The 22,043-nt window shown below is 26.5% G+C and overlaps 12 protein-coding genes across 12 annotated transcripts, besides 22 other annotated features; 6 read left to right on the top strand and 6 right to left on the bottom strand.

The window, feature by feature from the left end:
* Nucleotides 1–229: 229 nt before the first annotated feature.
* Nucleotides 230–278: a sequence feature (AT_rich).
* Nucleotides 279–353: 75 nt separating this feature from the next.
* EDI_190680 (uncharacterized protein) lies at nucleotides 354–1,315 on the top strand (the record flags this gene model as incomplete). Its single annotated transcript, XM_001733805.1, has 3 exons — nucleotides 354–536; nucleotides 596–1,107; nucleotides 1,150–1,315. The coding sequence occupies 3 exons, from the start codon at nucleotides 354–356 to the stop codon at nucleotides 1,313–1,315; spliced, it is 861 nt and encodes a 286-aa protein (XP_001733857.1).
* Nucleotides 516–536: a sequence feature (AT_rich).
* Nucleotides 1,316–1,461: 146 nt separating the features above from the next.
* Nucleotides 1,462–2,277, top strand: EDI_190670 (diphthine synthase, putative; the record flags this gene model as incomplete). The annotated part of the gene is made up of 1 exon (XM_001733804.1): nucleotides 1,462–2,277. The coding sequence occupies one exon, from the start codon at nucleotides 1,462–1,464 to the stop codon at nucleotides 2,275–2,277; it is 816 nt and encodes a 271-aa protein (XP_001733856.1).
* Nucleotides 2,273–2,346: a sequence feature (AT_rich).
* A 144-nt stretch (nucleotides 2,347–2,490) lies between these two features.
* On the top strand, nucleotides 2,491–4,260 carry EDI_190660 (uncharacterized protein; the record flags this gene model as incomplete). Its single annotated transcript, XM_001733803.1, has 1 exon — nucleotides 2,491–4,260. One exon carries the CDS (start codon nucleotides 2,491–2,493, stop codon nucleotides 4,258–4,260), a length of 1,770 nt encoding a protein of 589 aa, XP_001733855.1.
* Nucleotides 4,261–4,329: 69 nt separating this feature from the next.
* Nucleotides 4,330–4,382: a sequence feature (AT_rich).
* Nucleotides 4,383–4,441: 59 nt separating this feature from the next.
* On the top strand, nucleotides 4,442–5,190 carry EDI_190650 (uncharacterized protein; the record flags this gene model as incomplete). Its single annotated transcript, XM_001733802.1, has 3 exons — nucleotides 4,442–4,492; nucleotides 4,543–4,731; nucleotides 4,786–5,190. The coding sequence occupies 3 exons, from the start codon at nucleotides 4,442–4,444 to the stop codon at nucleotides 5,188–5,190; spliced, it is 645 nt and encodes a 214-aa protein (XP_001733854.1).
* Nucleotides 4,508–4,537: a sequence feature (AT_rich).
* A 3-nt stretch (nucleotides 5,191–5,193) lies between the features above and the next one.
* Nucleotides 5,194–5,222: a sequence feature (AT_rich).
* A 78-nt stretch (nucleotides 5,223–5,300) lies between these two features.
* EDI_190640 (uncharacterized protein) lies at nucleotides 5,301–6,779 on the top strand (the record flags this gene model as incomplete). The annotated part of the gene is made up of 1 exon (XM_001733801.1): nucleotides 5,301–6,779. One exon carries the CDS (start codon nucleotides 5,301–5,303, stop codon nucleotides 6,777–6,779), a length of 1,479 nt encoding a protein of 492 aa, XP_001733853.1.
* Nucleotides 6,710–6,746: a sequence feature (AT_rich).
* Nucleotides 6,780–6,808: 29 nt separating the features above from the next.
* EDI_190630 (aminoacyl-histidine dipeptidase, putative) lies at nucleotides 6,809–8,326 on the bottom strand (the record flags this gene model as incomplete). Its single annotated transcript, XM_001733800.1, has 1 exon — nucleotides 6,809–8,326. One exon carries the CDS (start codon nucleotides 8,324–8,326, stop codon nucleotides 6,809–6,811), a length of 1,518 nt encoding a protein of 505 aa, XP_001733852.1.
* Nucleotides 8,327–8,414: 88 nt separating this feature from the next.
* EDI_190620 (casein kinase II subunit alpha, putative) lies at nucleotides 8,415–9,332 on the top strand (the record flags this gene model as incomplete). Its single annotated transcript, XM_001733799.1, has 1 exon — nucleotides 8,415–9,332. One exon carries the CDS (start codon nucleotides 8,415–8,417, stop codon nucleotides 9,330–9,332), a length of 918 nt encoding a protein of 305 aa, XP_001733851.1.
* Nucleotides 9,296–9,354: a sequence feature (AT_rich).
* Nucleotides 9,355–9,359: 5 nt separating this feature from the next.
* Nucleotides 9,360–10,229, bottom strand: EDI_190610 (uncharacterized protein; the record flags this gene model as incomplete). The annotated part of the gene is made up of 1 exon (XM_001733798.1): nucleotides 9,360–10,229. The coding sequence occupies one exon, from the start codon at nucleotides 10,227–10,229 to the stop codon at nucleotides 9,360–9,362; it is 870 nt and encodes a 289-aa protein (XP_001733850.1).
* Nucleotides 10,230–10,396: 167 nt separating this feature from the next.
* Nucleotides 10,397–10,478: a sequence feature (AT_rich).
* Nucleotides 10,479–11,557: 1,079 nt separating this feature from the next.
* Nucleotides 11,558–11,594: a sequence feature (AT_rich).
* Nucleotides 11,595–12,416: 822 nt separating this feature from the next.
* Nucleotides 12,417–13,025, bottom strand: EDI_190600 (uncharacterized protein; the record flags this gene model as incomplete). Its single annotated transcript, XM_001733797.1, has 1 exon — nucleotides 12,417–13,025. The coding sequence occupies one exon, from the start codon at nucleotides 13,023–13,025 to the stop codon at nucleotides 12,417–12,419; it is 609 nt and encodes a 202-aa protein (XP_001733849.1).
* Nucleotides 13,026–13,222: 197 nt separating this feature from the next.
* Nucleotides 13,223–13,309: a microsatellite.
* A 308-nt stretch (nucleotides 13,310–13,617) lies between these two features.
* Nucleotides 13,618–13,678: a microsatellite.
* A 76-nt stretch (nucleotides 13,679–13,754) lies between these two features.
* Nucleotides 13,755–13,787: a sequence feature (AT_rich).
* Nucleotides 13,788–14,612: 825 nt separating this feature from the next.
* Nucleotides 14,613–14,679: a sequence feature (AT_rich).
* A 421-nt stretch (nucleotides 14,680–15,100) lies between these two features.
* EDI_190590 (uncharacterized protein) lies at nucleotides 15,101–15,784 on the bottom strand (the record flags this gene model as incomplete). Its single annotated transcript, XM_001733796.1, has 1 exon — nucleotides 15,101–15,784. The coding sequence occupies one exon, from the start codon at nucleotides 15,782–15,784 to the stop codon at nucleotides 15,101–15,103; it is 684 nt and encodes a 227-aa protein (XP_001733848.1).
* Nucleotides 15,785–16,123: 339 nt separating this feature from the next.
* Nucleotides 16,124–16,170: a sequence feature (AT_rich).
* Nucleotides 16,171–16,248: 78 nt separating this feature from the next.
* Nucleotides 16,249–16,487: a sequence feature (AT_rich).
* A 168-nt stretch (nucleotides 16,488–16,655) lies between these two features.
* Nucleotides 16,656–16,752: a sequence feature (AT_rich).
* Nucleotides 16,753–16,831: 79 nt separating this feature from the next.
* Nucleotides 16,832–16,932: a microsatellite.
* Nucleotides 16,933–16,978: 46 nt separating this feature from the next.
* Nucleotides 16,979–16,999: a sequence feature (AT_rich).
* A 331-nt stretch (nucleotides 17,000–17,330) lies between these two features.
* EDI_190580 (ras guanine nucleotide exchange factor, slime mold, putative) lies at nucleotides 17,331–19,857 on the bottom strand (the record flags this gene model as incomplete). The annotated part of the gene is made up of 2 exons (XM_001733795.1): nucleotides 17,331–17,592; nucleotides 17,645–19,857. 2 exons carry the CDS (start codon nucleotides 19,855–19,857, stop codon nucleotides 17,331–17,333), a joined length of 2,475 nt encoding a protein of 824 aa, XP_001733847.1.
* Nucleotides 18,706–18,757: a microsatellite.
* Nucleotides 19,858–19,970: 113 nt separating the features above from the next.
* Nucleotides 19,971–20,019: a sequence feature (AT_rich).
* Nucleotides 20,020–20,043: 24 nt separating this feature from the next.
* Nucleotides 20,044–20,094: a sequence feature (AT_rich).
* A 73-nt stretch (nucleotides 20,095–20,167) lies between these two features.
* Nucleotides 20,168–21,820, bottom strand: EDI_190570 (uncharacterized protein; the record flags this gene model as incomplete). Its single annotated transcript, XM_001733794.1, has 1 exon — nucleotides 20,168–21,820. One exon carries the CDS (start codon nucleotides 21,818–21,820, stop codon nucleotides 20,168–20,170), a length of 1,653 nt encoding a protein of 550 aa, XP_001733846.1.
* Between the last annotated feature and the right edge of the window lie 223 nt (nucleotides 21,821–22,043).

Raw genomic sequence — 22,043 nt, 5'->3', positions numbered from 1 at the left:
TGATATTAACAAAATAATTAATTCGTTCTTTTTACCATTAAGTTTATGTTGCATAACTAAAAATATAATAAAAAATAGCAAGATTCACTTTTTCTCATTAAAAAGTATCTGTGAATCATATTGAAGACTTTTTGTAATTATAAATAACAAAATTTTGTAGAACAATCTCAAGAATAATTAAACCTTAAATAGTAAATTTGAAAAAACTCAAAGTAAAGTTTTTGAATTCAAAATTATTTAACTTTTTTATCATCAAAGATAATAATATTATAATTTTTCATTACGTCTGATATTGAAACAAAGAACTTCAAACTATTTTACTTCATTCAGAAATACTTCATTCAGTTGAGAGAATGGGAGATATTAATACTCAATATGAATGCATTACTCAAATTTACCCAAAAAATATTTCATTAAAACTTGATAACGAAGAAGAATTAAATATTGTTTATGAATTAGAATATGAAAATAATAAATATGCTTATAACACATGGAAATCAATTATACAAGTATTGTTTATAATTAATAAAAATAAAGTTTGAATTCTACTAGTTAAACTATTATATCACATCTTTATGTTATTATTAACTTTTAGTTCCCACTTCCTTCTTCAATTAAATTTGAGTTAATTAAATGTAATGGATGTGAACCAACACAATTAGAAACTGTAATTTCAAGATTAGTCAATGATGAATTAACAGAAATTAATTTATTTTCGTTGTATTTAGAAATACAACAATTTCAATCTGATAATACTATCCCAAGTGGAAATTGTTGTATTTGTTTAGAACCTATAACACCTTCTATTTTAGCAATTCAATTACCATGTTACCACTATTTTCATTCTGAATGTATTGATAACTTAAAAACATCAGGAGCTGATTGTGTATGTCCAATTTGTAGAACCCGATTCTCAAATAAATTAAATCACAAAAAAGAAATTAATTTAACAAAGTACTACGCTATGGATGATGATATCTATAACCCATTGACCAACACCCTTTCTAATTATTTTATTTTAGTAAAAAATTCTGGAATAACACATGCCCGTCATGTTATTTTATCTTATTTTTATCAATTCTCTCCATTAAAAGCAACGTATAGTCTGTTTGTTTATTTCTTTAATATTTAATTAACGCTTATCTGTAGGGACGAACATGGATGGATACTTTCATTCCAATATTCAGAACAAGCTAAGTCATGTTGTTCAACATTTACTGGAAAATCTATATTACCAAATTATCCTAAAATGGAAATTAGTATGTACATTCCTATACAACCTGATTCTGGATCTCCACTAAAACACACAAGCTAACTTTAACCGTTGAATATCCTTACAACACTGTGTTTAATTCAATGGTTTATATCTAATCAATAACAAAATTAATAATTTTCACTTTTGTTATATTTTAAAGAAAGAAGGTTTTATACAAACCCTAAAACTCTTTTCAATTAAAGTAAATGTTATACATTATTGGGCTTGGTCTTTATGATGAGAAAGATATTACAGTAAGAGGACTTGAAGCAGTTAAGTCGTGTGACCTTGTATTTTTAGAACATTATACTGCAATTCTTCAATGTGATATTGCTAAACTTGAAGAGTTTTATGGTAAGAAAGTGATTATTGGAGATAGAGATTTAGTAGAAACCGAAGCTGATCAAATCCTTGAACCAGCTAAAACAAAAAATGTTGCACTTCTTGTTGTTGGTGATGTATATGGAGCAACCACTCATTCTGATATTTTTGTTAGATGCCAAAAAATGGGAATTGAAGTTAAAGTTATTCATAACGCTTCTATTATGAATGCTGTTGGTTGTAGTGGACTTCAATTATATAGATTTGGACAAACTGTTTCTGTTTGTTTCTGGAGTGAACATTGGAAACCATCAAGTTATTATCCAAAGATTAAAATAAATCGAGATAATAATATGCATACATTAGTTCTTCTTGATATTAAAGTAAAAGAACGTTCAGAAGAAAATATTATTAAAGGAAGAGATATCTTTGAACCACCAAGATATATGACTATTAATCAGTGCATTGAACAATTATTAGAAGTAGAAAAAGAACAACATCTTGGAGTTTATGATGAAGACACTATGGTTGTTGGAATGGCACGTGTTGCTTGTGCTGACCAAAAAATTGTTTATGGTAAAATGAAGGATCTTCTTCGTTATGACTTTGGTGCTCCAATGCATTGTCTTTTGATTCCTGCCCCACAAATAGATGATCCAGAGTTAGATCATCTTGAATATTTTAAATACAAGTCCGAATAAATAACATTTTTTTAATTTCTATTTTTTATTAATTTTGACAAATAAAAAATTTACTTTAATAATTATTTAGAGATTCCTAGAATAGAATTTAGGATGATGAAAAGAAAATTCCAAAAAGTCTAAATATGAAGAGGCAAATGGAGAAAAAGTTAAATTATTAAACTGAAGAAAAAAACAAAAAAAGAAGGAGAAATCTATAAAATTCAAAAACAAATGAGTGAGAGAAAGATTACTGTTAGTGTTGCATCACTCCAACCGGCTCAGTTTACGGGATGGGGAACTAAACAAGGAGGTTCATGGAAATCATGGAAAAGAAGATTTTTTGTATTAAAAGATAGAAAATTATGGTATTTTGAAAGTGAAAATTCTACTACAGCAAAAGGATGGATTGATTTACCTCCTGGAACAGATGTTAAGGATGAATCAGAAAGACCAAAGAAATTAGCGTTTTCTATCAATTCTAGAGGTGTTAAAGGTATTCGAACTTTTCATTTAACTGTTGACACTGAAAATGATTTTGTAGCATTCTTAAATGGGTTAAACAAAGTACTCGGAAATGTTAAACAAAAAACGAGGACTGACAATAATATTATTGATGAAACATCAAAAATTAAATTTACTAAATCATTTACTGAAGGAACAGGAATTGAAAATATCACAAAATTAAAAAATAGAATAAAGTGGCTTAATAGTGGTCAAGTTGCTTCATTACTTGAATGTGCATTAACTGCATTACCAGAAGATACTAAGTCTATAGATTTCTCTGCTGTTATTAGTTCTGATTGTAATAGTATTGATTTTAGATTTGCTGGGGAACAAGTTCCAATGTTACAAAGTGTTGTAGATACCTTTTGGGCTGTTGGAACACCACCTTCAGAAATAGAACGATTAAACAATATTGGTATTAAAGTAGACCCAAGAAATCTTGGGTTATGGCTAAATATTTCTGAACGTGGTGGAATGGATGGAGGATGGTTTATGTTAACTGAACATTCTCCAAATGTTATTAAATTAGTTTCTGATGGAGGAAAGATCAATGATAAAATTATGATGTTATTAGGTGTTAATAGTATTAATAAAATTGAGATGATAGGTAGAGATCTTGGTGTTACACCACCACGGCAAACAGAGTATCGATTTAAAATTTCGGGGCATGAAAGGGCAAATATAGTTAAAGACTTTTTTGAAAAATGTAAGATAAAAGGATATAATTTGTTAATTCAAAAAATTGTGAATGATGCCCCTTCAAGAGAAGTTCTCTTTAGTGTTAAAACAACAAATTTTGATTTAGTGAAATTGACTATTAGTATTGAGTTCCCAACAACTGAAATTGTTCAAGACGCTGTAGAACTAGTAAAAGGATTTAATGTAGAAAAACATAATGATTTGATTGTAATGTTTGGTAATCCTATAGCTCTTGAAATCAGTTGTTTACAACAAGGATTTGGTTATGAGGTCTTTGATGAAGGTCTTGGTGTTGCACTTGTTTATAATCTACAAGATGAAAATATTACTACAGTTCCTTTCAAAAAAAGTTTAGTTACTACTAATTCTTGTCATTGTACTAAACAACAATCTTCAATTGAAAATAATCATCAATTCTCTTCTTCTGTTACAAAAGAACAAACAACTGATAATCACTTATCCCAAGAAGGTCATAAAACATGTTCTCAAGATGTTTCTTCTCATATAACAACTCATGAACAACAAGAAACAATACATACTCTACCTGCTGTTCCTCCTCTAAGTCCAAGAAGAAAAAAACAAGTTATTGACCTTACCCAAGGAAGTACCTCAGCACCTCCTGTCCCTCCTTTAAGTCCACGAAGGCAAGCAGAACAAAAACTTGGTTTAGCCCCAAGACCAACAGGAGTTGCACCATCACTTCCAGGGAGACCATTAGGTGCTCCTCCAAGAAAACCAGCTGCCAAACCAAAACACAAACAACAAATAAATCCAGCACAATCATCTCCAGTTATTTAAATTATTATTTTTCAAAGGTTTTGTTTGAGTGAAGGAATAAGGCTTTAAAAGAAAATTCAGTAGAAAAGGAAAAAATATAAAAATAGTAATTTTATAGTTTTAAAATAATATAATATATTTTTGTTACATAAGATTAATCTGAAACAGAAGAAAAGAAACTAGAAAATAATAAGATAATAAAATGTGGAAGATTTCACGTATTTTTATTGTTGTATTATCAACACTTATTACTGTTTGTGTTATAGTGTTATTATATCAATTTTATTATAATTTATTTGGTAGTTTGTTTCATTGATTATACTGGGTGTTACTATTTTTGCTATTGTTCATTACAAACAAAAATATACTTTTGTTCCATGGAATATAATGATCATGACAACACTAACTGGAATTACTGGAGCAGTTTCATTAATCACTGGGATAGTTGGTATTCTTGGAGGTGCATTGCAACGAAAGGCAATTGTTATGGTGGTTTGTTGTTTAAATTTATGACTTATAATTTTTTTGAGAACTAACTTGTAATAGACTGTAGTGTTATTAATATTTGCAACTACTATTGTGACATTTATTGGGTTGTATTCATTTTCTGGTGTTGTTTATACTGATAAAACTTTGAAGAAAGGATGGTCTAAGATGGATGAAGAAGAAATTCCTCAATTTGAAGAAGTTTGGGAGTGCCATGATTTCAGTCTAGCAACAGTAAACACTACTACTCTTAATACTACAGCTGAGTCAAGTTCAAATTCTTTACCGTTCTGTGTTGATGTATTAAGAACACCATTTAAACGATATAGTGGAATGATGATTGGATTTAGTTCTATTGTTTATCTTCTTCTTGTTGCAATGCAAATTGTAGTAAGTTTCCATGTTGTTAAAGGAGATAAATCAAAAGAAGGATTTTCACCTATTGGAAATGATAATAAAGAGTAAAACAATATTTTAAATTACATAAAAATATAATTGATTCATTTTAAATGAATCTTTTTTTTTCATAGTTCTTTGTTTTATTGGAAAAAAGATCTTTTAAAAAATACTATTGAATGAGTGGGTCTGAAACGCTTGAATTGAGTACTTCACTTATTTGTGTTGGGTCTTTTGTTTTGATAGTCTTTATCATATTTACTTATCATTATCTTGATACTTCATTCACAAGTTATTTGTCTTATTTATTGATTCCTCTTCAGGTTATTGTAACTTCTATTTTAATTACTTTAAATATATATGAGTTTGCGTCAAAAAAGCCAATGTTCACTGATCTAGATGATATAAATTATGTTATTATTGCTATAACAGTAACATTAGCCATAATTTTTTGTATTATTATTCCGTTTTCAAGTGTAGTATTAAATGATAAACAAATGGTTATAAATGCTTTCAGGGTTACATTGGCAATCACCTCATTTATAGTACTTTTATTTATTATCATTCCATTGGTTATTAATGGTAATATATCAGATCAAAATGAATATTCTTTTGATTCTATTTTTGTTAATCTTGATAAAGATGCAAAGCAGAACCTTTACAAACTTTTAATTCATAACTCTAACTCAATTATTGAATTAATTATAAGTGGAGCTTGTGCAGTATTTATGACAATGACATTGTTTGGAAGATTGTTAACTATATATTATGGTGGTTATGGGGTAGTTTCAACTGGAGTTGAAACAATAAGAGGAACCATTTTTAATCAACAACTACCTTATGTAGAGAAAGAAAAACAATTCCTTTCGGATTTAATAAATTCTCTACAACAACGTTATACTCAATACCCAGAGTATACAAAAATAAAGTTAGAAATATTTCAAAAAAGATATGAAACATTACACTCTCCTAAAAAATTAACTTCAACTCTCTCAATAATTTTTAGAATTTCAGGTGGTATTTTAGCGATTCTTTTTTCTCTGTCTTATGTAATTTGTATTACTGTAAGTTTGTATGGTTCTATCTTATATTCAGATTGTGGGTGGAGATGTGGATTTATACCACAAAGAACGGGAGAAATATTACCAATTGAATACATTCTCATCTCATTAAAACATCAAAACATGTTTTTTATTAGGTTTCTTTTTATGTTGTTATTGACTTTCCATTGTTCATTTACTGTGTTTCTAGGAAGTCGTCGTTTAACAACAAAATTTCCAGGAATTTCCAAGTTTGTTCTTAGAAGAAAGAAAACACTTCCTGGATCTGTTGTTTTGATTGTTGCATTCATTTGTCTTTCAGCAATAGGATTTCTCACTCAAATTATTACCCTTTGTCCTAACATTTTATTATATGGTTCTCAATATGACAATAATGGTAATCATTGTACTATGGAATCTACAGATCAAAATTGTGTTCCAACTGGAATTAGCAAAGTATTATTTAAAGTTATTGGAACAGTACCATATCTTGGTTTGATTATTTATTTAATGAACTTGCTTTATATTTTGTGTACTTCAATCTGTACATTTAATGAATTAATTTTATTATTTAATACTATATTTCATAAAACAGAAAAACTATTAAAACCTAATTGAATTTAATTAGTGAATGAATAGTGGTTAAGTTATACTAGTTCAGAGAGTAAAGTGCAAATAAGATCCAATAACTTATTTCCTGATTCGATGTCAATAGTTTCGTCTGGAGTATGAACGTTCTTACAAGTTGGTCCAATACTAACAGACTCAAGATCAAATGAGGGGTATTGATTTAAAATAATACTATTCTCTAATCCTGCATGAATAGCAACAACTTTCATTTCTTCATTATATAATTTTTTATAAACTCTTAATATTTCATCTACTAAATGACATTGTGGTTTAGCTGGCCAACCTCCAACATCTGGAGTTGGAATAGAAATAGAACCTCCATGAAGTTTTGCTATCTCTTCAATAAACTCAGTAATATCTTTTAAATAATTATTATCAGAACTTCGAGCTAATGTGCAAACAAATAGTTCTTTTTCATCTAATTTAGCAATAGAAAGAGAATTGGAAGTTTCTACTAAATCTGGAACATCAGGTGAAAATCTAACAACACCATGAGTCAAGTAATTTAATAAGAATAATATATTAGCTGATGCTGTAATTGGGACAGCACTTCTAGTAACTCCCTTTTTAATTGAGGTAGTAATTGAAGGATTGCCTTCTTCAGCACCGTTGTATAAAACAGAATAAGCTTGATGATACTTTTTTATTTTCTTTTCAAGTAGTTCACCATCAGGAACAATAACAGACATAAACGCTTTTGTTGGAATAGCGTTGTCTACATGACCTGCCTTAAAATCAACAATTCTGATTTTTTCAGTGATTGGACAATCATGAAGAAGTAGTTGAATAATCCATTTTAATGCATTAGCTCTTTGGTGTTGAATTTCTGCACCACTATGCCCTCCTTTAAATCCTTCTAATGTAATAGTAACCATATCTCCACAAACTTCTTCTCTTTTAATTGGGAATGTCATATTTCTTTGAGCACAACCAGCAGAAGAAATGCAAACTTCTCCCCAGTCTTCTGAATCAACATTAATCAAATACTTTGCAGAGTCAAATAACTCTCCTTCTTTTAACTCCATTGCACCAAGTAATCCAGGTTCTTCATCAACAGTAAACAATGCCTCTATAGGAGCATGTTCAAATTTTTGATGAAGTTCCATAAGCGCAAGTAAACAAGCTAAACCAGCACCATCATCTGATCCAAGTGTTGTTCCATCAGCAGAAATATAAGTGTCATGAACTTGTAAAGTAATTGGGGTATGTTCAAAATCAAAATCCTTTCCATCAATAACACTAGCAACCATATCCATATGAGCTTGAAGAATAACATGTGGTGCATTTTCATGTGATTTCGATCCAGGTATATGAACACAAACATTATTAAAACTATCACGTTTTGCTTGAAGACTTAATCTGTTAGCTTGTTTTAATACCCATTCAGAGAATAATTCACAATGATAACTTGGACGTGGAATTTCACTTAAAGAAATAAACCATTTCCAGTAAGTTTTTTGGAATTCGTTATGGCAATGGGTAAGTAATTGCTGATAAATTGTTTCATTTCTAGAAAGAGTAATGATAGCAGACATCTGAAATATACTTTTAGTTTATAAAGTTCTTTTTAAGACAAAAAAAGCTTCTATACTATTCTTTTTAAAAAGAAAACATAAAAAGAAAATGTATGGTGTTTGGGATGATAAAGCATTTAAAATAGAAAGTGGGAATCAAAACAAATATCAGATTATTCGATGGATTGGAAATGGTTCTTATGGAAAAGTTTTTTTAGGGGTTATAGAAGAAAGATATGAATGTGCCATAAAAATTTTTTCAAGCTTTAGTGAGTGTACTTTAAAGAGAGAAGTATATTTTCTTAGTCAACTTCAACACCCAAATATTGTTAAATTATATGATGTAATAGAAAATGAACAACAAAACCAAAGTATTATTATGGAATATATTCATAATACTCCTTTAAATCAAGTATCAAAAAAATTAACATTAAAAGAAGTAAAAATCTTATTTGTTCAATTACTTAAAGCAGTAAATTATATTCATTCAAAAAACATTATGCACAGAGATATTAAACCAAGTAATATAATGTTTAATTATAATAATATGACTCTTAAATTAATTGATTTTGGACTTGCTGATTATTATATACAAAATACAAAATATTCAATTCATGTTGGTTCAATAAATTATAAAGCTCCTGAACTTCTTCTTCATATACATTATTATACACCATCAATAGATATTTGGTCATGTGGATGTGTATTAGCTGAAATGATTATTAGAAATTATCCATTATTTGAAGGAGAATGTTTAAATGATATTCTTGAAGAAATTATAAAATTAGAAGGTACAGTTGTTTTAACAGATTTCTTAAGAAAAGAACACATTCAAATCTCCCGATGCCAAGCACTTCATCTTGTTGGAAGAAAAACTCGTTCAATAAGAGAATATACTGACCCTGTATTTCAAAAAAAACAAACACCTGGATTAATTCATCTATTAAAAGAGCTTCTTGAATTTAATTACCATAAAAGACCATCTACTTCTTATTTATTAAAACATTTAACTGAATTTTTAAATTAAAAAAATTTAAATTGAAAATAAAGTTATTCATTCTTTGTTAATCCATTCTAATATATATACTTTTTTAATTTCATTTGGATTGTCCCAATCCACACAACCAACAAATAAATCACCTCCAAATCCTGTAGTATCTATATAATTATCAGGAAAATGATGCCATAAATAAATAATATTATCACAAGTAATCCAATAACAATAATTAATCCAAACAACATTCTCTATGTCGTTATCACCATAAATAAATAATAAATTGTTGTTTGTTGGTAATGGATCAAATCGACATGGTTTAACATGGTTTGGATTAGTTAATGTAAATACAAAATGATTTGGATCATTTTGGACCCATACATCTTGACTTTTAGGTAATATAGAGTGATAACTTCCAAACATATAATTGTCTTCTGTTTGTATTATAATCATCATGTTCTTTAAGTTTTTGGTTAAATGCCAAAACGTTTTTGAAGTTAAATCTTTGCTTTCAAAAATAATGTGTGCTTCACTCTTCCTACACCACTCTTTTAAGTGAGAATAATATGGTGTAAGTTCTCCAAAATTATCATTTAATGTATTGAATTCCTTTGGTAATGGAAGTGGTCCTGGTAATTCAAATTCAGAAATACCATCTTTTGGTTTTTCAATGATTAAAGAAAGTTCTTGACAAGGCTCTAATTTAATTGTTTCTTTTAATGGTTGTGAGCATTCACACACCTTTTTTATGATTTCTTCAATTGTTTGTTTTTGGTTATTAAGATAATCAACAATTGAAGATATTATTGAAACTATTTCTAATTGAATTGCTTCTATTGGAGAGTATTTGTTTGGGTTAATGACCTTTAGTATATTTTGTTGAAGTATTTGGGTATGTTCACAAAGTAATTGAAATGAAGAACAAGACATTCAATTAAAAGTTTTTTGTATTTTAAGTTCTTTCGTTTATTCTATTTAAAATAATAAGAAAGTTCACCTTTCCAAATCTTAATCTTATCTTTCTTGACTCTTTTATTAATCAATTTTTTTATTTAGTCTTTGTGAATCATAAAAAAATTTTTTCAGACCACAAAAAGTATTTTATTCAAATAATATTTATTCTAACTATCTAAAAAATAATCTTTTTTTTTGTTAAAAAAAACATTTTATTCTTTTATTCCAATTTTAGAAGTTATATTGAAAGAACTAAAGATGGAAAGATCCTTTATGTGTTTAATTTCTAAAAATCTTTTTCACTATCTATAGAACTCTGTTTTTCTTAACTTCTTAACACTAATTATTCGTGGTAAATACTTAGTTCTTTAAGAAGATTATTCAATCTACATTTAATTTCTGAGAAAAAGTAAATTGTTTTTGTAAAGAAAGGAATTAAGAATGGCTGATGAATATAACTAATTAAAATATAATAACAAACTAAGATAACTCTCAAACATTTTCTGGTTTGGTTAAATACGAAACGTATAAAGAGTAGTTTCTTAAGTTTTAGTATATACTGGAAGTACTTCTTAAAACTTTAATTAAATACTTTTTTTCAAATTTAAAGAAATGCAACTACAGTTATGAATAGAGTGTTTACTTTATAGTGAAACATGATTAATTAATTTACAAATTTTACTTCATTTTTTATGATAACAATTACATATAATACAATAAGTTTGTACATGTTTATGAAAGATAAAAAATTAACAAGAATGGAAATAAGAGTTTCTAGTAATTTCTTTTTATTCTTTATTCTAGGTATAGTTCAAAGTATATTAACAATGTACTTTTTGTTGATAATAAACTGTTTAATTTTTTCAAAAAAAAATCTTAAAAATCATTTAAAAACAATTTGTGGTTTGTTCTTATTTAATGAATTCCTGATTTTTAGTGTTATCAATTGATAAATATTTAAACTATCGACTGTTTATTCATTAGAAATATTTTTTCAAATTTAAAACAGAATAATTATATTTACTATGTTTCGTCTAAGTTAAAAGAATTAGAAATAGATTATTATTTTTATGTCTTTGTAACATTATAAAATCAAATAATAGTACCTATTAAGTTGTTGATTATATCTAAACATGGAATCATATCTCAAAGACATAATTCAATTTCATTAAACTGAATAAGATAAATGAAATTGTTAATAATAATCAAGAACCAAAACAACTCCCTTTTTATATATTACACTTTGTTTATAATTATTCTTAATTATTACTGGCACTATTTTATAATGAAAAGACTCATAAATGAATAAAAAAATATAAGTATTGAAAAAAAAAAATAATAGTAAGGACGATTTATCTTGATAATTTATAAGAACTTATGTACAACCTATTCTTTTCTCATTTTATTGTTATGAAAATAACAATAACGAAACAGATTTTGGTAATGGAAAATAAAAAAGTTAGTGTTACAATTTCAGGTTTTACGTTAAGTAAATAACAGTTCTCTTTCTTGATTCTAAGATATTTATGTTATTAATTAAGATACTTCCTATGCTTCTAACCAAGAAATTTTAATCGTCCTTTTCCCTTTTGCTTAAAAAATTGTTTTTTTCATATTTTTTTGATGGATAAGAGTAAAATAGGAATATATAACATTTTATTCAATAGACTTTCTTAATACCACCAAAATTAAAATTACATAAAGAGTTATATAGTATCATAAGCAGTACTTCTGTTTTTTTACCTTATAATTGAAAAATAACATCACTAACTAAAAATAGAGATTTCTAAAAAAATATAATACTAAAAGCTTTATATGGTATAAAGTTATTATTTCAAAAACAAGAAATACTTTAGTTATAAAAATTCTAAGTATTTTAATTATGATGACGACATTAAAAAAAATATCTTTATCTATCTAATGATTGTCAATTAAAACAAAAAGACATAATGCTCCCTTTTTTATAGTGATATATACTATATAATAATAAACTTGTTAAAAAAAAGTGAAGAAGGATGAAAGTGTAAGAACTAATTGTATAAAATTAATCAAAGGAAGTAAATAATAAAAGAAAAAAAATATCTAAAAAGGAAAAAAAGGATTAAAAAATTATTAACAAGATGAAGAAATTAAACAATCAAAAAATAAACAATTAAGACTTATCTACTTCAACTTTGGGAGTAAAAGACTTTGGATAACAGGATCATTTCTGTGGAGAGTGCAGATGCCATCAATTGATTCAAGACCAACAATGTATTTGCTTACTTCAGTTCCTAAATGAGATATTCCTTCTTGATTAAATAAGAAATTACCTGTTAAAGAGGTTATTCCACAAATTGACTCAGCCTTTAAAGTACCTTTTTTTCCAGTAGAAAGATGTGTAGAGAAGTTATAACCAAGAACTTCTAAGATATCAGTCAAAATATGTAGAGAATCAACAATTCTATAATTTTCACATCTTCTTAAAGCAGTTTTTAAAGACGAACCATTTGCCACTTCAGCATTAAGTCGTTCAGTAATTCTTCTTTCGATAAGTTCTTTAAATTGAATAGAATCAACTGGGCCATCAAGAGTTAAAATTCTAAAAAATGGTACAGTCACTAGTGATTGTTTCTTATGAGCAGTAAAAGTAATATCGTAAAATTTATTAAGAAGAGCCAATAAGACACTCTCTTGTTCACTTTGATAATTTCTAATTTCTCTAAAAGAATATAAACATTTGAATGCAGGGTGTTCTGCAACATTGCATTCATGTCTAATAGTGGGTTGCATTGTAAGCCAGTGTTTACAGCCCTTTTTAGTGCAATTTGAGAGTTTATATACCTATAGATCGATAATTATCAAATCCTTTCAAGTTCAATAGTAAAGAATCCATTCTTGATGATTTCTTCTAAATTTTTTCATTCTAGCTTTCTTTTAATTCTTTAATAATTAATGGGGTTTGCTTTTTCTTGTTTAACTTCCCGATCTTTTATTCATTTTTATTCTATTTAATTATTTACCCTAAATTTAGGTATTTTATATCATTTTTTTATTTTTTGTTATTCATTTTATTTCTTTAACTAACCCCTTTTCGATGGTTCTGATGATAACAATTTCTCCTCTGAAGTCAATTTATTTATATTATCTCTTGATTTGAGTTTTACTCACTATTAATTTTTAGATTGATTTTTTAAATACCAAAATGACCAAATTGCCAAGAGGTGAAACTTTAGCTATAATACCATTCTTCAATTATTAGTCTTTAGGTTTCTGTTCCTTTAGAAAGATTAAACCACTCATATCTTTGAATAAGCAAAGTTCTATTTTTTTTTGGATTAACTCAACAGTTGTATCCAATTTAGTTTCAAAGTACTACTTTTTTAATAAAATAAAAAGGTTATATCAAAATTAAATAAAATTAAGATATAAAGAATAAAATAAAAATATTTCAGAGAGTATTAAAAAAACAATATGCAATCCTTCACCAATTAATTGTCTAATGAAATATTACATTTGTTCATTTAAATAGAATTTATTTTTTAAAAAATTTATCACCAATTTTAAGAAATAAAGGTTTAATTAAAAAATGAATCAAATGAAAACATGTATTTAACAATTACATGAAATAATTATATATCTCTTTATAATTAAAAAAACAATCCATAAAATTACTTTATTACTATAGCCAAGCAATTATTATCTATAATTTAAAGAAGAAATATTTATCTTAAGAACTACCATAACTAAGATAACTATAATAACGTTTTGATTAAACTAAATGTTTTCATCTATCATATTATATTACAACTATATTGTTCTTCTAATAATAAGAAGATAATATGCAAAATAACATCAAATTCCAATTGTAAATAAGATATATACCAAACATTTCATATAGGCATATACTATTGATTATTGTTGATGATTTATTCACTTTTTTTAAAGAACAATGAAAAAAAATAAAAGGACTAAAGGAAATATCAATTAGCATACTTTTTTAAACTACCACAATAAACAGAAAACTAGTGTAGCTGTATAAAATCAAATTAATATCTCTTCACCTTTTTGACTCTTACTAAAAACAGAGTCTAATTGATTTTCTATTTTTAACACATCAAACAAATTATTTTATTGTTTAAAGTCTATTACTATCATCAAATCATCTAAGTCTATTTAAATAGTTCTTCTGGGTTATTGAGACGACCTATATTAATACTTATTAATATTCAGAAAATATTAAAGGACAAAAAGAAGAGAGAATTATCAATACTCACTGGTTTAACAAAAGAAAAAGTATCTAAAACACTACTAAATTTATAGAATAGAATAAAGATAAGTGTAAAATAATAAAAAACTACAATAGGAGCAAAAAGTTGCTATAAAATAACATTTTTTTAATTTTTGTTATTTGTAAAAGTTATTAAAAAATAATAAAACTAAAAAAGAGAAGAAATAAAAAGAATAACAATAAATAGGCATTGCCTATTTCAATAACGTAAATCTCCTAAAAATTAATCATTATAAACTTAAATGAAAGGAGTTATTATTGCTCTCTTTTTAATTGTTGTTGCTGTAAATGCTGTCCCAGAAAACTGTTTCATGTGTCTTGACTTAGTTCGAGAACTAGAGGAAAAAATTAAAGGTAATGATGCTGCAAAAATCACTCAGTTAGTTAACTTTCTTTGTAAATCTCAAGATTCTGAATCTCCTGCTGGAAAAGTGTGCTCAGCCTTACTAGAGAAAGGCATCAACAATCTTCTTGAGATGATTATGGAAAAAATTCCAGTTGAAAAAATGTGCAAGTTAATGGATCAATGTTAATTCATTTCTTCTTATTCCTGGTTCATATAATTGCACTAATTCAATTACTTCACCAAGTTTGGAAAGAGTACAGTTTGTTTTCTCGTTCTTTTTTGTTTTTGTTTAGGAGGTTTTGGAGGAATAGAAGATGCCTCTTTATTATGATTTAAATGGATAGTAGAACACAATAAATTTCTGAATTCACACTCCTTTTTAGTTTTGAGTTGATTGATTTGAATGTTCTTTGTTTGAATAGTTTGTTTTTTGGTGTTAATTTCATAGAGCACCTTCTCAATTTCTTTCTGAAGTCTTTGGATTTGTTGGTTTTTACTTTGGATTCTACTGAGAATTTCACTTTTTTGTTTTTCAAATTCATCTCTTTGTAACTTTTGAGTGTGTACTTTATCAAAAACAATGGATTTGAGTGTTTCTTGTTTTTCTTTTAATGAATATTCAATCTGAGATAAATTTTTAAGAGAGTCTAAAGCAAAGTCATTAACTCTATTGAGAATTGTGATAGATTCAATATCCAAAGACGACAAATTAATAAGAGAAGAAAGTGGATAAACAGGAAAAGAAATTGTAGTGAGATTTGCAATATTATTTTTCATAACATTATTATCAATAATAATCTTATTAAGATTTCTTTCATTATCAACAATTGTTTGATGAATCTTGATAATTTTTTCCATTTTATGATTTATAATATTCTTCACCAAAACTAACATTAACAAGACGTGTCCTTTCATCTTAACAAATGAATAGACAAAATTCATCATAAATTCTATATCTTCATCAAATCATTACATCAATCTTTAGAAACATCGAACTCATTAAAAATTTTTGTATTGTAATATTACATGAAGTATCAATATGTTATACAAAGTTATTAATTGTTATTAGTATTTTTTGTTTATCATTATAATCATAACCAATTCTTTTATTAATGATGGATGAAAGGATTTTATTTAACATCATATTATAAAGTATATTCTTTATTGTGAATATTGTTTACTAAGAAATTGAATACAGAGATAAATTATAATATTCAGAGAGAAATGGTTAATCAAATATTTTACAAAGTATACAAATTTATTATAAATAAAAAAATATTATTAACATAAATATATTTTATCATAGTACTTTTAATGATAATAATACGAATTGTTTATTTATTTCTAGATATTCAGATGAGTATAACTTTGTTGATTTCTATTATTTTGTTTATTTTTTTTTTATCATTATTAAACATTAATTTAGAACGGATAAATTTATAAAGAAATGATAAAACAATATAAATAATACTATTCCATTCATAATTAATATTAATTCTTTGTATATTACATAATTTGAATGTTAAATTATGTAAAATAAGAATTGAAATTAATTATTAATCAAATCATTTCATATTTAACAAATCATTTGTATTAATGAATAATAATTGATAATTTAGAGTTAACACATCTATTTAATAATTTCATTAAATCAAGTTCTTTATTTATTTTTCATTTAAAGTGTTTATCTAATTTCTTCTCTTTTAATAGTATTAAATATATTTCCAGGTGTTATACTGAATATTAGTGATAATACTTTCAATACTTAATTGAGTCATCTTTTTTCATTTTAATATTTAAATAAATTATGATTGATTGATTAAATAAATAAGAAACATTAATTTATTTTTAATATATTAGAATAGTAAATTTAACTTTAATTTGTAACTAGCTCTTTAGACCAAGAAAACTTTTTACATTTAGTGAATAGATTTGTTAAATTGAAATAGTTCATTATCATTCAAAATAATAAATAACAAAATAAAAAAAAAATAACAAATTATTTAAATATAAAAAAGAGAATATTCGATTAATAAAAATAATAATATAATAAGATAAAAAAATTAGTTACTTCCAAATTTTTTTTATTTCTAAACATCTTTCTTCCACTTATTTTTATTAAATTAAATAGATCTCATTCTTTTTATAACCACTTTTGGTATTTCAAAAACTTTATTCAGTTTCTGTGAAATGTATGAATTTTTTTTCTTTCAAATATTTCTTATACCTTGTGATTACTTTCTTCCTTTGAATCTTACTAACTACATTTGTGCTATATTTGATACTTTTATTATATGGATTCCTTTCTCTTTCGTTTGTATACTTCTATTCTTACTGTTATTTATCTTGATTATTTTAACATTTTTATTTAATCAAAATTTGAATCATATAAGTATAGAAAACTCTTAAATCAAAAGTAAATGATAAAAAACTATGTTAGTATAAAAAATAAATTCAATAATTATTGGGGTGCGTCAACACATAATAATGATATTTTTCTTTGATATGAATCTTCCCCGGGGTTTCCAATAACTGGAAGATAACATAAATCAAATAAATATGTGTATAATGGCTCAGTAATTGTAAAGCCGTATTCATAGTTTTGATACTTTAAGAACTTGCTTGCAAGCTCAAGAATCTGTTCCTTTTGGATTGTGTTAATAATTTTTCCACTCGATGGTTGCTTCTCATACACTCCATGAATATCCTTAATTGTAGGTAATCTAAATTATTGAGTTATCTTTCTTATTTTATACTTTAACAAGATAAACAAACATAAATGGAACACATGCATCTTTAATTTTTTCTACTGCATTCTTATATCCTTTGTATGAATTTGAATTAAATCCTAGATTCTTAGAAATGTCAGCTAAATGTTTCAAATGTGAACCAACACTTTTCACTGTTACACCAAGTCGTTGAACAGTTTCTAACTCAAATCCTTTACAAATTCCTGCTAATGAATGATAGTTATTTAATGATTCAAGCTCATTTGCTACTTCGATGAATTTCATCATCATAGCTACTCGATTATTCATATCAGCAAACATCAATATTGTAGTTGCTGTCCAATTTGCTATCTCATCAATTCTATTTACCATTTCTATCACGTGTGAATACCTACAAATTTTATTCCTTTTCATGACACTAGGTAGATTCTCTAGTAATTCACTCTGTTTCACTTTTTTATAGATTCCATAGTCTATCATTGTGAGTTGTCTTGCTATTTCTTTTGCCTCACATGAAATAAAAAATTCTGTTGGGAATATAGGTTCATCAGGTATATAAAAATTGATTGGTGGAATTAATAACCCTGCTATGTTCAAATCTTTAATGTTAGCCTTTCTTTTGCATTGAACTCGCATTTCAACAGCCTCCGGTTCTTTCATATTTTCCAAATATCCAATTAATATACTCTCTGCCTCTTTTCCTAAATCAGCAAATGTCTTATATGTTATTAGAGAAAAAACTTTCATTACATTCTTCTTTACAGCTTTATCTCCAGTTCGATGTGCTTCTACTAATTTCTTTATAAATTCTTTTGATGTCATGAATGAACCAAATGATGATACAATCAACTCTGCAAAATCATTATCTTCTGTTGTTGTTAATCTCTCAATAAACCCATTCACATTTCCTGATGTTACATGATTCTTTGTTAATTGAATATCTGCTTTATCTTGTGATTCACCAATTTCTGTCTCACTTTGTTTAATACAAACAATTCCTCGTGTCTGTTCACTAAATATCTCAATCACATGATAGACATTTAAAACAAGACTCATTAACTCTACTAACGCCATTTTTTCCTTATAAAAACATCTATCTAAAACAAACTCCCTCTTCTTCTCGTCTTTCTTCTTTTTCTTTTCTCCAGTCTCTTCTTTTAACTTTCCATATTCTTTAGGTTTCATATGTGCCATTGCATATGCACTCATTAATGCATGTGATATACTTGTTTTTACTTTCAATGCTGTTTCTCTTATAATTTCTTCTAAATCACCTGGTCTGAACTCAACCTTGACTTCCTCTGCTTTTTCATTATTTGAAAGCAACCTTTTTACAGTATTTTCCTTTTCTCGTTCAATTATTTCTTCTACAATATCAATGTAAGCTTTTAGTTCAACCTCATAACTTTTTCTCACTTCCTCATCTCCTCTCAACTTTGATAATCTTTCAAATAATGCTATGACATTAGTTGATAACTCTGTAATATTCACTATTGTTTGAGAACATACATCAAAAAAATCACCTGAATAATCATCATGTGGTTTCCCTAACATAACAGCACTCAAACAAATAGCATCTTCCATTGATACAGAAAAATCAGCAACTTTCTTAATAATATCAGTAAAAGTAAGTTTTTCACAAAGAGCAATTCGTTCATACTCAGCATCATCAGCAATAGTCTCTTCCTCAACTATTGGTTCCATTGAGAATAGCCTTGAAGTTACTTTAAACATTGTTGAAGTTTTTCTTAATGCAACTGAATTAACGTCAAACGTTTTTAATAAATCATTGACATCATTTGTTTTACAATCTGTATCAAGTTGTTCTGCCAATGACTGAATTAATTTATCAACAGAATTAGTGAAATTAGGATCGTCAACAACTTGATCTCTTGCCATCTTCTCAATTTCTCTTGATACACTATCGATGGCAAATTGTTTACGAATTTCAATAACATTATACATAGGTTCGTTATCATTTGTTTTAAGTGTAAGAGCTTTTTGTCTTCTTAAAGTCATTTTATAATTTCCTTTCTTTTCCTTTTTAGTTTTTGTACTTGTTATATAAATCTTTTTTAACTCTGAGTTATCTTTAATTGTTCCTAAGTACTGTTTCATTTCTAACAAGTCCATCATTCTTTTATCAAAATCAATTCCTTCAGTTGCTTCTTTCTTAATAGATGAAATTTGTTTTGTTAACTCGTCAACTTTTTTCTTAAGTTCTTCTTGTTCTTTCACAAGACTTGCAGAAATACTCATTTCTTATTTCTGAAAATTTTTAGTTCTAAAAATTTTTTTTGTCTTTTTTTTACGTTTTTACCTTTCCTTTTTTCAAGTTAATTTTTTATCTCAAAATAGTTCTTGGCTAACCCTTTAATTTATTCTTTTAATTTTTTTTACTTTTTGCTTATTTTTAATTATCGAAGATCTATTTTAAGGTTTTTGTAATTAATAAAAATATAACGATAAAAAGTAGTTTATAATAATAATAATAAACACTCCAAAAAAAAGACCGATAAAAAACACAATTCTTTATTTTTTCTTCAATTTAATCAAGATAAATGAAATTTTAGTCTTCATATCGTACTTGGTATGGCTCTGGTCCAAGGAACCCTTTGTATTCTGGGAATTCATGAATACTTTTAAGTATTTGTGAATAATCGAATTCACCATTGTTAGAATATGATTGTTTGTCCCACTCAATATTGAATTGAACACCATAATAACTGTCTTGAGTCTTAGCCATAGAAATTTTATCAAGAACAGTATAAGGAAGAGAGCGATATCCACAAAATGTAGTATTTGTTTGGATTAATTCAATTTGTGAGTCAATTGGTTGAATGAATTTATTATAAGAATCTAATGGGAAATCAGTAAACGTAATTTCTTTTTGTTCATCAGTATTATTTGGATTAACTTCTAAGAATGTAATAGTAAAGAGATATGATGAATATTGAGACCTAGAAGTTGATGAAATGAAATATCGTTTAGTAGTATCACACAAATCACTATTAATACATTTAAATTCAGTTGGTTTTCTTGTATTTAATACATTCTCTTTGATATACTTTTCATTTAAACAAGTTGCTTTTAAATCGTATTTAACAACTTTAGAATCTCCAGTTGGTCCTGGATTCATATAGACACAAGAATCCCATCCAAGTGGATTATAAACATTAGCACAAAGAGTACGTTCATCCCATTCACTATGTTCTCCTTTGAGATATTGATATGAATGACTACCATAAACAAGAGTGTCATCAGTAGAATCTCTAATAATGAATGCTCCACGAGTATTATCTTTACTAATATAATTATCATTATACCCAACAATAGTAACAACATGATATCCATATCTGTTATTTGCTCTTTCAGGAATAATGTATTCTCCATCATTAGTAATTCGTTCAGATGGAATATAAACACAAAGATTTGAATTTTCTGGACATTCTTTAATTTCAGCACCTGGAATCTTACCAAGAATATTATCTTTATTATCGACTTGAATAATATATTGTCCTTGAACTAAAACTAATACAAGAGAAACTGGTCCTTGTTTGACAGCTTCTTTTAATTCTTCAATTGTTCTAAAAGTAGCAATTGATTTAACATCAAATTTTAATGCATTTGTTTTTTGTGCTTGTTCTTTTCCATCACATTTCCATTCGTTATCTTTATTTGTTTGGTATTCACAAATAGATTCTGGAAGAACTTTATTTGAAAGAGATGAGTATCTCCATAAAAATTGTGGATATCCTGTATTTGTACTATAGTCGAATCTCTTTTTTGGACATCCTTTATAATCATCAGCCTTACATGCCTCAACTGCATCAATAGCATAAGCTTGTTCATTTAATGAAATATATTTATTAGATAAATTCTTATTATAAGCATATTCCAATTGGAAAATACTGCTAAAAGCCCAACACGTTGATCTTTTTCCTTGGAATTTTACTGGTGGAAGATTACTTAATACAAATGATGATTTAACTGGTTTAGAATGAGATGATGTGTGTTGATTAATAACTTCGACAACTCGTTGTGTTCCATTTTTAATAATATCAGTTGTAACTGTTTCCATATCTGTTTTTCCCATAGGAGGAATAAGAACAAAGGAAATAACAGATGTTATAATCAAAATAATCGAAACTATTGTGGCAATAAGTACTGCCCATTCTAAAACTGTAAAAAAGAGTTTTTGAGTGATCCTTGAACAGCCCATAAGAGACAATAGATTTTACAGTTCTCATGAACCATTTTCTTCTTGAAGAAAATTAATTTGAATTTAACTTTTCCATAATTTCTTCCCTTCTTTCTTAGATATTTTTCTTGTATTATTCAGGTTTCTATTTTATCTTTCACTTCCCTTCATTTAAAAAATCTGAAAAAAAAAATATTCTTTTGAAGTTCTTATTAATTTCTATTTATACTGATACAATTATATG

The sequence above is a fragment of the Entamoeba dispar genome, genomic scaffold, assembly GCF_000209125.1.
Source record: "Entamoeba dispar SAW760 scf_1105229457801 genomic scaffold, whole genome shotgun sequence".
Lineage (NCBI taxonomy): Eukaryota > Evosea > Mastigamoebida > Endamoebidae > Entamoeba > Entamoeba dispar.
The sequence above is the reverse complement of the archived record's forward strand: the minus strand, read 5'-3'. Positions and strand labels throughout refer to the sequence as shown.